Source organism: Nyctereutes procyonoides, unplaced genomic scaffold (genome assembly GCF_905146905.1).
Source record: "Nyctereutes procyonoides isolate TBG_1078 unplaced genomic scaffold, NYPRO_anot_genome, whole genome shotgun sequence".
Lineage (NCBI taxonomy): Eukaryota > Metazoa > Chordata > Mammalia > Carnivora > Canidae > Nyctereutes > Nyctereutes procyonoides.
The window spans coordinates 16,384,313-16,397,147 of record NW_026575126.1 but is presented as its reverse complement, the minus strand read 5'-3'; the positions used below and the strand labels follow the sequence as shown (position 1 = coordinate 16,397,147).

The 12,835-nt window shown below is 37.2% G+C and overlaps 1 protein-coding gene across 1 annotated transcript in view; it reads left to right on the top strand.

The window, feature by feature from the left end:
- Window positions 1-12,835, top strand: part of SELENOF (selenoprotein F) — a 40,387-nt gene that overhangs the window by 21,124 nt on the left and 6,428 nt on the right. The window contains exon 3 of the mRNA XM_055341072.1: window positions 3,982-4,045. Within this exon, the coding sequence (XP_055197047.1) occupies window positions 3,982-4,045 (64 nt within the window). The remainder of the gene's footprint in view (window positions 1-3,981; window positions 4,046-12,835) is intronic.

Here is a 12,835-nt window from a genome sequence, read left to right as displayed (position 1 = left end):
CATCCACGTGGAAGCAAATGGTGGGTAATTGTCGTTTCTAATGGCTGAGTAATATTCCATTGTATACATAAACCACAGCTTCTTTATCCATTCATCTTCCGATGGACACAGAGGCTCCTTCCACAGTTTGGCTGTTGTGGCCATTGCTGCTATAAACATCGGGGTGCAGGTGTCCCAGCGTTTCATTGTATCTGTATCTTTGGGGTAAATCCCCCGCAGTGCAGTTGCTGGGTCATAGGGCAGATCTATTTTTAAGTCTTTGAGGAACCTCCACACAGTTTTCCAGAGTGGCTGCACCGGTTCACATTCCCACCAACAGTGCAGGAGGGTTCCCCTTTCTCCGCATCCTCTCCAACATTTGTGGTTTCCTACTTTGTTAATTTTCCCCATTCTCACTGGTGTGAGGTGGGATCTCATTGTGGGTTTTGATTTGTATTTCCCTGATGGCAAGTGATGAGGAGCATTTCCTCATGTGCTTGTTGGCCATGTCTATGTCTTCCTCTGTGAGATTTCTGTTCATGTGTTTTGCCCATTTCATGATTGGATTGTTTGTTTCTTTGCTGTTGAGTTTACTAAGTTCTTTATAGATCTTGGAAACTAGCCCTTTATCTGATACGTCATTTGCAAATATCTTCTCCCATTCTGTAGGTTGTCTTTGAGTTTTGTTGACCATATCTTTTGCTTTGCAAAAGCTTCTTTATCTTGATGAAGTCCCAATAGTTCATTTTTGCTTTTGTTTCTCTTGACTTCATGGATGAATCTTACAAGAAGTTACTGTGGCCAAGTTCAAAAAGGGTTGCCTGTGTTCTCCTCTAGGATTTTGATGGAATCTTGTCTCACATTAAGATCTTTCATCCATTTTGAGTTTATCTTTGTGTATGGTGCAAGAGTATGGTCTAGTTTCCCTTCTGCATGTGGATGTCCAATTTTCCCAGCACCATTTATTGAAGAGACTGTCTTTTTTCCAGTGGATAGTCTTTCCTCCTTTGTCGAATATTAGGATTTTTAACTTGTTTTCTGGTGCAGAGAAATGCTTTCCATGAATGCATTACAAGTATGCTAGGATATGGAATCCTTCAGTCCTTGTGACAGCCAAATAGGGACTGGGGTACGCAGAGCACACCAAGCTAGTCATCTCCAGTTATAAACCATCTTCTCTTACCCCAGTGCTCCGTGAAGTTGTTAACCATTTCCATGTGTCATGATACAGAGAATATTGTGAAATAGTGGTATAGAGAAATGCTATTATGTAAAGTAATGGAATCTTCACTTAAAATTCCCAAGGGAGGGATCCCTGGGTGGCGCAGCGGTTTGGCACCTGCCTTTGGCCCAGGGTGCGATCCTGGAGATCTGGGATCGAGTCCCACGTCGGGCTCCTGGTGCATGGAGCCTGCTTCTCCCTCTGCCTGTGTCTCTGCCTCTCTCTCTCTCTCTCTCTCTCTCTCTCTGTGCCTATCATAAATAAAAAAAAATAAAATAAAATAAAAATATAAATTCCCAAGGGATCACAAACTGGCAAATAAAAGATAAATCTAATATCCAATTTTAATATGGCCTTACTACTTTTTAATTTCTTAATTCTGGTAATATATACATAACATAAAATTCACCATTTTAACTAACTTCAAGTGTGCATGTATCTCCAGAACTTTTTCATCTTCCTAAACTGAAACCCCATTCTCAATAGCTCCTGTTCTTCCCCCAGCCCGTGGCAACCACCATTCTACTTTCTGTTTCTCAATCTGACTGCTCTAAGTACCGCATAAAAGTGGAATCATACAATATTTATCCTTTTGTAACTGCTTTAGTTAGCTTACTGTCTGTAAGATTCATCCATGTTATAGCAGGTGTCATAATTTTCTCTAAGACAATATTTCATCATAGGTATATACCACATTTTGTTTATCCATTCATCTGTCAATAGACATTTGGGTTGCTTCTAACTTCTGGCTAGAAGTGGGAATTGCTGAATCATATAATTCTATTTTTAATTTTTTAAGGAACTACCATTTTATTTTCCCTAGTGGCTGTCCATTTTACATTATCAACAGCAGTGCCCAAGAGTTCTAATCTTTCCACATCCCCACCACCACTTTGCTGCATTTGTGTTGTTTTTAATAACAGGCATCCTATCTAGTGTGCGATGGTAGTAGTTCATTGTGGTTTTGATTTGCATTTCCCTAGTGATTAGTGATGGTGAACATCTTTTTGTGACCTCATTGGTAATATGGCCTGATATTTTTAAAGATATTCTGGAAGCTTGTCTAACAAGATTGACTAAATCTTCAGAAGTAACTTACTGCATAAAATCAAATCAACTGGGATCCCTGGGTGGCGCAGGTTTGGTACCTGCCTTTGGCCCAGGGCGCGATCCTGGAGACCCGGAATCGAGTCCCATGTCGGGCTCCGGGTGCATGGAGCCTACTTCTCCCTCTGCCTGTGTCTCTGCCTCTCTCTCTCTCTGTGTGACTATCATAAATAAATAAAAATTTAAAAAAAAATCAAATCAACCTAATATCAAATTATTAATGCTGCAGGGATTCTTTGGAGATATCCGAGCTCTTCATCTGAAATCCATCAGTGGTTTCAGAGAGTCCATGAATAGTCTCAATTAAAGCAAAAATTCATCAGATTCTCAAAAGTACCTGTGACCCTCAAAAATTTCACAACTATTGATCTAGCTCAGGATCTCCAAAATGTTTTTTAAAAATTCATTATCTCTTGGATAAAGTAAATTTCTAATTTCTACTCTGCTTTTTTATATTTCCAAAATGTTTAAAATAATCATAGTACATAGTACATTGATATTTATGCTATTTTAGAACTTAAAAAGTAAAATCCATCTTTAGCTTTTGGACCTACAATAAAAAAGTGTAAAAGCTAACAAATAAAATGGATACAGTATGTTCTTAGAATTGCCTGCCATTTCTTAGAGCCTTAGGATCCCCATGTTACTGCAAAAAATGGGCAGGCTCTACAGCTGAAAAAAAGTGATGTTTACCATCGAATCCATTTCAGCTGAATTCATTGCAATAAAATATTTGCATTGGAGTTTTTTGTAATGAGCTTTTACTCTGAAAGAGATTGTGTAGGTTCTAAATAGCTAGAAAAGCAATATTTATCATTTAATTCATTTCAAGTGAATTTCTTTAAAGGAAAATATTTGCATTTAAATTCTTTCTAACGAGGGACATCTAGGTGGCTCAATCAGTTAAGCATCCATGCTTGGTTTGGCTCAGGTATTGATCTCATGGTTCATAAAATAGAGCCCTATCTAGGGTCCCTCTCTCCCTTCCTTCTGAGGGTGCACATGCATTCTTGCTCTTTCTCTCTAAATAAATCTTTAACAAAAATTCTTTCTAATGAGATTTTACTGGTTTTTTAGTATCTTTACGTACTGTATATTATAATTACTTTTTAAAGGTGTTGGGGTTTTGTTTTAAAACAGTGATTGCTTAATTTTAACAGCAACCAGGAAGAATTCTCCTTAAGTATCTATGTTGGATAGATGAACACAAACCTATCTTCAGTCTAGCATTCTAAAACTCTACCAGTTCAAATCATGGTCAATTCAACACATCTCCTTCAGTCTTTTTCCAAGTAGGGCTTAAATTCCTCAATCATTTAATATCCTTGGGCCTCTATCTCCTCTTCAGTCCGCCTAGAACTACATAGTTCTCTCCAACTCCTAACATTAGACTCTATGTTTAATAGTTATGCTGTGAAATAACTATATTTTAAAAATTATAACAGGGAGCATCTAGGTGGCTCAGTTCATTAAGCTTCCAGCTCTTGATTTCAGCTCAGGTCATGATCTCAGGGTCACGAGATCGATCCCTACATCAGGCTCCATGCTTAGTGCAGAGTCTGCTTGAAAGATTCTCACTTTCCCTCCCACTCCCGCTTGTGCTGTTTCCAAAATAAATGAAATCTTAAAGATTATACCAGTTTTTTAGATTCTTGTTTTTTTTCCTTTTGCAGCTTTATGCAGGTGCTATTCTTGAAGTTTGTGGATGAAAATTGGGGAGGTTCCCTCAAGTCCAAGGTATGTAAAATCATCTCCAGTAAACTCTCACTGTAATAACTTAAAATGAACATTTTACAAGAATAATTTCATTAAATATTCCCAAGAATAAGAATTTTTAGGATTATAATTTTCTCAATGTATTTTTCCACATTTATTTTCATGGAGGTAGAGTTTTATAGTAATTGTTGAATACAAGGTTACTTGCAGCAGGCATAATACCTGATATAATACATGATGAAGTGGTTATTTCCTTAGGAGAGCCTTTGTTTTACCAGATATAAGTGTAATCTCTTTAATATACCATTCTATCTTAAATGTAACTTGATTCATATAAAAACCTCATAAGGAACAATTGGAGTGAGATAAGACCTATATACAAAATGACTCATTGTCAAGAGATAATGAATTACCATAGAACTTGTGCAGAGGAGAAGCAGTCATCCATGTAAGTTGTCACAGGAAATTTTAAGGAAAAATATATGAAAGGATAATTGTACAACTATATTCTTTTGGTTGATATCAAATAGTAGTGGAGCTTTGCATCTCCAGAAGACTTGGACTAAGACTTTTCTATTCTGTCCTGGCATGTCATTTGAAAATCAGTTTTGTAAAGCTGAAATTGTATAAAGGTAATGTTTGGTTGTTTTTTTTTCCCCTGAAATACGTAAGTGCTCTATTTATATACCTTATTTTTACTTCTGATTTCCTCAGAAGTAAACCAGATTTCCTCTGGTTTCTCACCTTGTTTACTTAATGGCAAGAGAATTTTTTGGATTTAGTATCTTATAAAATTACCTTTATTCACACATGCCCTTTATTGCTGACCTAGAATTATTTATAATAATATATTGTTCTTTTTGACACAAATGTATTAGAATAATAGCTTGGCTTGGGGACATTTTATATGAAGCCCAAAGCAGATACACATCTAATTAAATACAAAATACATTCTTTGTCAGAATAAACACATTCTGATATAGTACAGAATATATCTAGTTCCTTGTGCTGAATTTTTTTTTTTCTTCTTCACCACACTCTAAATTGTACCATAGTTGCTTTTGGTTTCTATATCCATTCTCTCAATGATAGTTTGATCACTCTTATTCCTAGAAATTGTTTTCAATTATATTGTTCATATTTACTGACTTATTTTAATAATTTTTTGTGACTTTGATTTTCATGATGTTAAGAGTAGTTTTGATACCACAATTAACCTTATTCATGATACCAGATTTTATTATGTCTTTGGTAATTTCTACAGTTGGAAGTTCAGTCTTCAAAAAACTTGAGTGGAGTTTATCAGTCCTTGTAGTGGAACTTAATTATATATATTTCATAGGCATAGTTATGCTGTTTTTTTCTTTTTGAAAACAATTGGATTTTAATTCTACATATAATAGGGTTTTCTGAGTGAAAATAATTATTTCTGTAATGCATAACCATATTCAGTATAATTATGTATAATGCCAGTGTTTTCTGAGTCCATAAGAAACTGGTGTATTTTAAGTATAGCCATTTTTATATTCCCACTTTTAGACTCATTATCTTAAAGATACTGTGGAATAGTGCATGAAGGACAGTTGTCACTTGTACAATAATTGCATATACCAGGACACCTGGTGGCTCAGCGGTGGGGCATCTGCCTTTGGCTCAAGTTGTGATCCCACAGTCCGGGGATCTAGTCCCACATCGGGCTCCCTACATAAAGCCTGCTTCTCCCCCTGTCTCTGCCCATCTCTCTGTGTCTCTCATGAATAAAAATCTTAAAAAAAAAAAAAAAAACTAAAAATAATTACAGATGCCAAGCTAATCTTCATGTCCTCATTGCAGTATGGTCTTCCAGTAGCCTCTGGATTATCATAACTTTCATTATATTTTATCTTAATTATAATTTTTAAAATTCACTTAATTTAAAATACCTATGTCATAAAAGAGAGAAGTAAATTAATGTTAAGTTATTCCAGAAAGGAGAACCAAATTTTGAGACATTTTATTGAACTTAAACCACTCAGTGTTGGTGGGGGGAAAAAAAAGTCTCAGATTATATTCCAAAGCCAGTAATAGATCCAACTCCTAAGATTCTTCTAATTTCCATGTTTTGGTTGTTTAAGTAGAAAGGGCAGCATGAATGCTTTCTTTTAATCCTTAACATTTTTAATAATTGAAGTATAATTGACATAGTGTTTCATGTGTACAACATACTTGGTTTGATGATTCTTTATATTACACAATGCTAACTCCAATAAGTGTGATCATCTGACATCCTACAATGTTATTATGATTATTTTTTATCTGATTTAATATTTATTTTATAACTTTAAGGTAGTATCTCTTAATCTCAATCACCCAACACTTCCATCTACTTCCTCTGTGCCAACTACCAGTTCTGTGTATTTAAGAATCTGTTTTTCGGGGATCCCTGGGTGGCGCAGCGGTTTGGCGCCTGCCTTTGGCCCAGGGCGCGATCCTGGAGACCCGGGATTGAATCCCACATCGGGCTCCCGGTGCATGGAGCCTGCTTCTCCCTCTGCCTATGTCTCTGCCTCTCTCTCTTTCTCTCTCTGTGACTATCATAAATAAATAAAAATTAAAAAAAAATTTAAAAAAAAAAAAGAATCTGTTTTTCGGTTCTTTCACTTTCTTTCAGATTCCACATTTGTTCAAACTAACTCACATAGTCATCTGGCCTATTTCACTTAGCTTAATCGCTCTGGATCCATCCATGTTGTCACAAATGGAAAGATCTCATTCTTTTCTATAGCTGAGTAATATTCCATTTTGTATTCCACACTTACTTCCCATTCCTGGAAACCCATGACTCCCGCTCCCATTCATCCATTTTGCTCATTCCCCCTCCCCCCCCCAACACACCCCTTTTGGCAACCATCAGTTCTCTGTATTTATTGTCTATTTCTGCTTGGATTTTCTTTCTTTTTTACTACTTCACTGTTAATGTTTAAAAATACAACCAATTTCTGTATATTAATTTTATAACCTGAAATTTTACTGAAATCACTTATCAATTCTAAGAGTTTTTTGATGGAGTCTTTAGGTTTTTCTATATAAAGTATGTCATCTGCAAATAGTAGCATATCATGTCATCTGCATAAATTGGCAGTTTTACTTCTTAACAGTTTGTGCCTTTTATTTCTTGTTTGATTGCTCCAACTAGGACCTCCAGAATAAAAGTGTCAAGACAGCAGTGGACAGCCTTGTCTTGTTTGGGGTCTTAGAGGAAAAGCTCTCAGTGTGTTACTGTTGCGTATGATGTTGGCTTTGGGTTTTTTTTTTTTTAAATTTTTATTTATTTATGATAGGCACACAGTGAGAGAGAGGCAGAGACACAGGCAGAGGGAGAAGCAGGCTCCACGCACCGGGAGCCCGACGTGGGACTCGATTCCGGGTCTCCAGGATCGCGCCCTGGGTCAAAGGCAGGCGCCAAACCACTGCGCCACCCAGGGATCCCGGCTTTGGGTTTTTTAATTTTGGCTTGTATTATGTTGAAGTATGTTCCCTCTAAACCCATTTTGTTGAGAGGTTTTTATTTTTGGTTTTCTTTTTTAAGATTTTATTTATTTATTCATGACAGACACAGAGAGAAGCAGAGACATAGGCAGAGGGAGGAGAAGCAGGCTCCAATAGTAGCCCGATGTGGAACTCCATCCCGGAACTCCGGGATTACGTCCTAAGCCAAAAGCAGACGCCCAACCGCTGAGCCACCCAAGAATCCCTGTTGAGAGTTTTTTCTATATCTGTTGAGCTGATCATTTGGTTTTTATCCTTTCTCTCACTAATGTAGTATGTCAAAGTGAATGATGTTGAACCTTCTTTGCGTCACTAGAATAAATCCCACTTGACTGTGGTCAATGATCCCTTTATTGTTGATTGATTGAATAATATGTTGAAGATTTTTGCATCAATGTTAATCAGAGATACCTATAATTTCCTTTTTGTGGTATTAGGGTAACACTGGCCTAGTGGAATGTATTCGTAAGCTTTTCTTCTCTTTTTTGAAATAGTTATGAAATCTCGAAATACTTGGTAGAATCCATCTGCTGTCAGTCTTGTTTGTTGAAGATCAATTCCTTTAGGAGTTATTCTGTTCAGGTTTTCTGTTTTATTTCCTGATTCAGTTTTGTGTGTTTCTAGGACATTATCCATTTCTTGCAGGTTGTCCGGTTTGTTGACATATGTTTTTCATAGTAGTCTCCTAAAATACTTCAGTTTTCTGTGGTTTTGGTTGTTACTTCTACTCTCATTTCTGATTTGGAGTCCTCTTTCTTGATACCTGTAGCTAAAGGCTTAATGAATTTTGATTATTTTTTCAAAGATCCAACTCAGTTTCATTGATCTTTTATACTGTATTTTTAGTCTCTATTTACTCTTGCTCTAATATATATTCTTCTACTAACCTTGGGTTTTGTTTGTTATTTTTCTAGTTTAAGTGTAAGGTTATATTGAAACTTTCTTGTTTTGTTTATAGGTCAGTTTTCATTTTCATTTGTCTTCATGTATATTTTTTTTTTAATTTCCTCGATTTCTTCGTTGACTCATTGGTTGTTTAGAAGCATGTCTTATAAAGCTGAACCAGGGACACCTGGGTGGTTCAGAGGTTCAGTGTCTGCCTTTGGCTCAGGGGGTGATCCTGGGGACCTGGGAACATCGGGCTCCCTGCATGGAGCCTGCTTCTCCCTCTGCCTGTGTCTCTGCCTCTCTCTCTCTCTCTCTCTCTCTCTCTCTCCCTCTCTCTCTCTCTCACGCGCACACGCTCATGAATAAATAAGTGAAATCTTTAAAAAATAAAAAAATAAAGCTGAACCAGGTGAGAGCCAGGAGGCGCCAGTGTGCTTTGTGCCAGGGCCGTCCTAGAAAGCCAGTGTTTGTGTCACATTGGCACAACTACTGGATCTATACTGAGCACTGACCAGGGGTGTCCTGATGTGCAATGTGCTGAAGCTGCTTTTTTGGGGTGGTTGGGGCTGGTGTGGGCTAGGGACCCAGGACTTACTGAAGCAACAGACTGGTTAGGGTATCTGGACCCTCCCATCCAATTTTTCAAGGTAGAGGGAAAACAAACCATGGCACTCACCCAGCTCCTCCAACCTGGGGAGAGTACCAGCAGCTCTCCCCCCATTTGGCAGAGTTCTAGTTCTGGATAGTCCCTTTTTGGGGGGATGCCTGGGTAGCTCAGTGGTTGGGCATCTTCAAAAAAAAATGTTTTCCCTAATTTTGTAGATCTAAGCAAACTTTTCTGTGAAAGGCTAGGTAATAAAAATTTCTAACTTTACAGGTAACAAAGATAGATGCTACAACTATTGCACTCTACTTTTGTAGTATAGAAGCAGCCATAGACTATTTTTAAATGAGCATGGGCTTTATTCTAGTAAAACTGTACTTACTAGAGCAGTCCAGACTATGGACCTCAGGCCATAGTTTGCCAGTTCCTTATTAGAATCATATACCGGGACGCCTGGGTGGCTCAGCGGTTGAGCGGCTGCCTTCAGCTCAGGGTGGGATCCCGAGATGTGGGATCGAGTCCCACATCAGGCTCCCTGCATGGAGCCTGCTTCTCCCTCTGCCTGTGTCTCTGCTCTCTCTCATGAATGAATGAATGAATGAACAAACCTTAAGAAAAAAAGAATCCTATACCTATGAAGGCAGAAAAAAGTTTTAAAATAATGTAGAACTGAGATAGCAGATTTTTACTACTCATACCAATTTCTCATACCAGTGATACCTAAGGTTATGAAGCTAGAAGTAGTCTCATTCATTAGTATTCGCTTTACCACAATTTCTCATTTATAAAATGGGTAATAGATGGTATTAAATCAGTAAAAACTCATGAGATTGTTTTGAGGATTAAATAACACACCTAAATCACTTAGTATGTGTATGGCACCAACAAATACAGAGTAAGCCATTGAGTGCTTACTATGTGTCAAGCACTATTTCAGTACTGAGGATATTAAATCGTGGGTATTGTTTTTTAACTTACACTCTCTCTAGGTAATAAATTTCTATTGGTAACCATCAGGCATTTTTGTACTCTTTTATCTTTAAAAAGTAAAAACAATTCAAATTAGTGTATCAGTTATAGCTACAGCCTGACTTCTACTCTGCAAAATTTTATTTGCTGCCAGCCATTCTTCTAGCTGTGACTTTCTGACATCTTTATACCATTTTACCTCTTGACTGTTAAATATTACTTGACTGTAGCATTTGAAACTCTTCCTTTACTTGTGTGAATTTGTTACCTCCTAGTTTTTCCTAAACCTAACAAGCTTTCCATCTGCCTTTCCTGGCATCTCATCTACCACTCACCTTTCAAATGGTAGGTGTAATTGGGGTCTATCTTTATATTTTCTTCTTTTCTCCTCAGTGTCCCACTCTGTTCCAATTACAGCATTTTCCTGATAACTCCTAATCTATAGCTTTAGGTTACACCTTTCTGTTAGAAATCACATTTCTGACTGCAAGTGGACGTTTTCATTTGTATGATCTCGTAGATACCTTAAGCCTATGTACATAGGAATCATCTGAAGATCTTGTTAAATGTAGACTGTAAATTCTGTAAATTTGGTGTGAATCCTGAGATTCTGCATTTCTAATAATCCTCCAGGCTGTGGCCCACATTTTTGGTAGAGAGGCCTTTCCAAAAACTGAATACTCTTCTAAAAGTGTACCATCTTCTTTCCTGTTTCCACAAATGGCAATATCAACAAGCAAAAGCATAAAGTACAAGAATCATGACTCCTTTATTTAACACTTCATACCCAAGTAGGCACCAAATGGTATCTCTTCCTTTCCTGAAGAACTTTCAAATCTTACTTCCTCGGCCTTCTCTGTGATTTTAATCTAGCTTTTGGCATCTTTCTCCAGAAGGATTACTTGTTTTCTGGTCGAGGTATCTCTATTCCCTTTTCCTTCTTTTGTTGTGTCCTCTATACAACTTCCAAAAAAAGACTTTTGCCAGTAGACATATTTGGTTTCTGTGCCCCTTATTTAAAATCCTCTATAGTTCCCCATCACGGGGCAGCCCAGGTGGCTCAGCAGTTTAGCACTGTCTTCAGCCCAAGGCCTGATCCTGGAGACCCAGGATCGAGTCCCATGTCAGGCTCCCTGCATGGAGACTGCTTCTCCCTCTGCCTGTGTCTCGGTCTCTCTCATTCTCTCTCTCTGTGTGTGTCTCTCATTAATAAATAAATAAAATATTTAGAATATATATATATAGTTCCCCATCACGTACAGTATAAACATCAAACTCAGCTTCCCATACAAGACCCATCACAACATGCTTTCTCATTTCTTGTTCACATCTCTAGTTCACATGCACAACTGTCTGCATTTCTTGGAGCTCTGACCTCTAAGGCTTTGCACATATTGCATGTTCCTCCTGACTTATGCCCCTTCCAGTTCTTGTGGCATGCTGCTATTCATTCAAAATTTAGTTCAAGCATTCTTCTTTGTGGCCTTTAGACAGAATTTTTCACCTTTATATTCCACACTTGCCACAAAATATTATTATGTATTTATTTGCTTTGTTGGTCTTTTGCCTCTACCAAACTAGGAACTCCTTAAAGCCTAGAATTTAAAAAAATTTTTTTTCCATCAATATACCCAGAATCTACCTAAACACCACTCCTTGTATTAAGAGGAATTCAAGGGACACCTGCATGGCTCAGTGGTTGGGCATCTGCCTTCAGCCCAGGGTGTGATCCTAGAGTCCCAAGATCAAGTCCCATATCGGGCTCCTTGCATGGAGACTGCTTCTCTCTGCCTCTCTTTCTCTGTCTCTCTTTTGCTCTCATGAGTAAATAAGATCTTTTTTAAAAAAGGAGGAAAATTCAAATATTTATTGAATGGATGAGTAGATTTACAAAATTTATCGAATTCAAGGGTTCCCCCACTTGTGACAGATGGAAATCAAGTGAAAAGCCTGTGTTTACATTGGTTAATATATCCCTGGTGAACTTATAAACATTTTTTTCCTGACTCCATCATTCTGCACTAAGTCGTGTTTTTAGTTTGTCTTGTCTTCATTATCGTACCTCTGGTTTCCTTAGATTCTTTCAGGTTTTTAAGTTACTCTCCTCTGAATGTTTTCAAGTGCTTTTAAATGGTCTTGTTGGGAAGACCCAAATGACTCCTAATTCTACACTCCAAATGATTTGTATACAATAGTAAATTTTTATTTTGGGTGTACTCTCCTAGGTACCCAGAAGCTTTCTTGAGCATAGTTGAGAATTCAGTTCTAGTGTATTGTTGTTTCTGGGTATGATATGACATTTTTATTTAGACTATATTCCGATTCAGATGGTTATTTTTATCAACAGGAAACCATCTAATTGTCATCTTATAATTTTATGTGATAGTTCACAAGTCTTAACCATACTTGTTATAAGCCCTTATAATCAATTTAAATCTTAAAATGTAGAGCACCTTTTATGACTACTGATGTGATCAAAGGTATATCATTACATTTAGCCAAGTATATTGTCTTTTTTCATTTGTATTTTCACTTGTTTATTCCGGAAATAAATTCAAACATTTTTCTTTAACTTCAAGATCTACCTATCCTTTCTATTATCCCATCTCCAATTTTATCCTCTTTTTGGAACTAGGAGGATAGATTTTAGTATTGTTTTTAGTTAACTCTGAAAAGCCTGAATTATAAGAGTTCTACAAGTTTGAGTAATATGTATAGCAAAACTAAGCTCCTCTCCAGTGTTGCTGTGTAAATGACATGCTGATAAGAATCCAGTGAAAAGTTGAAACATTCCCTGTGTTTTCTAATCTTCTGTATATTTG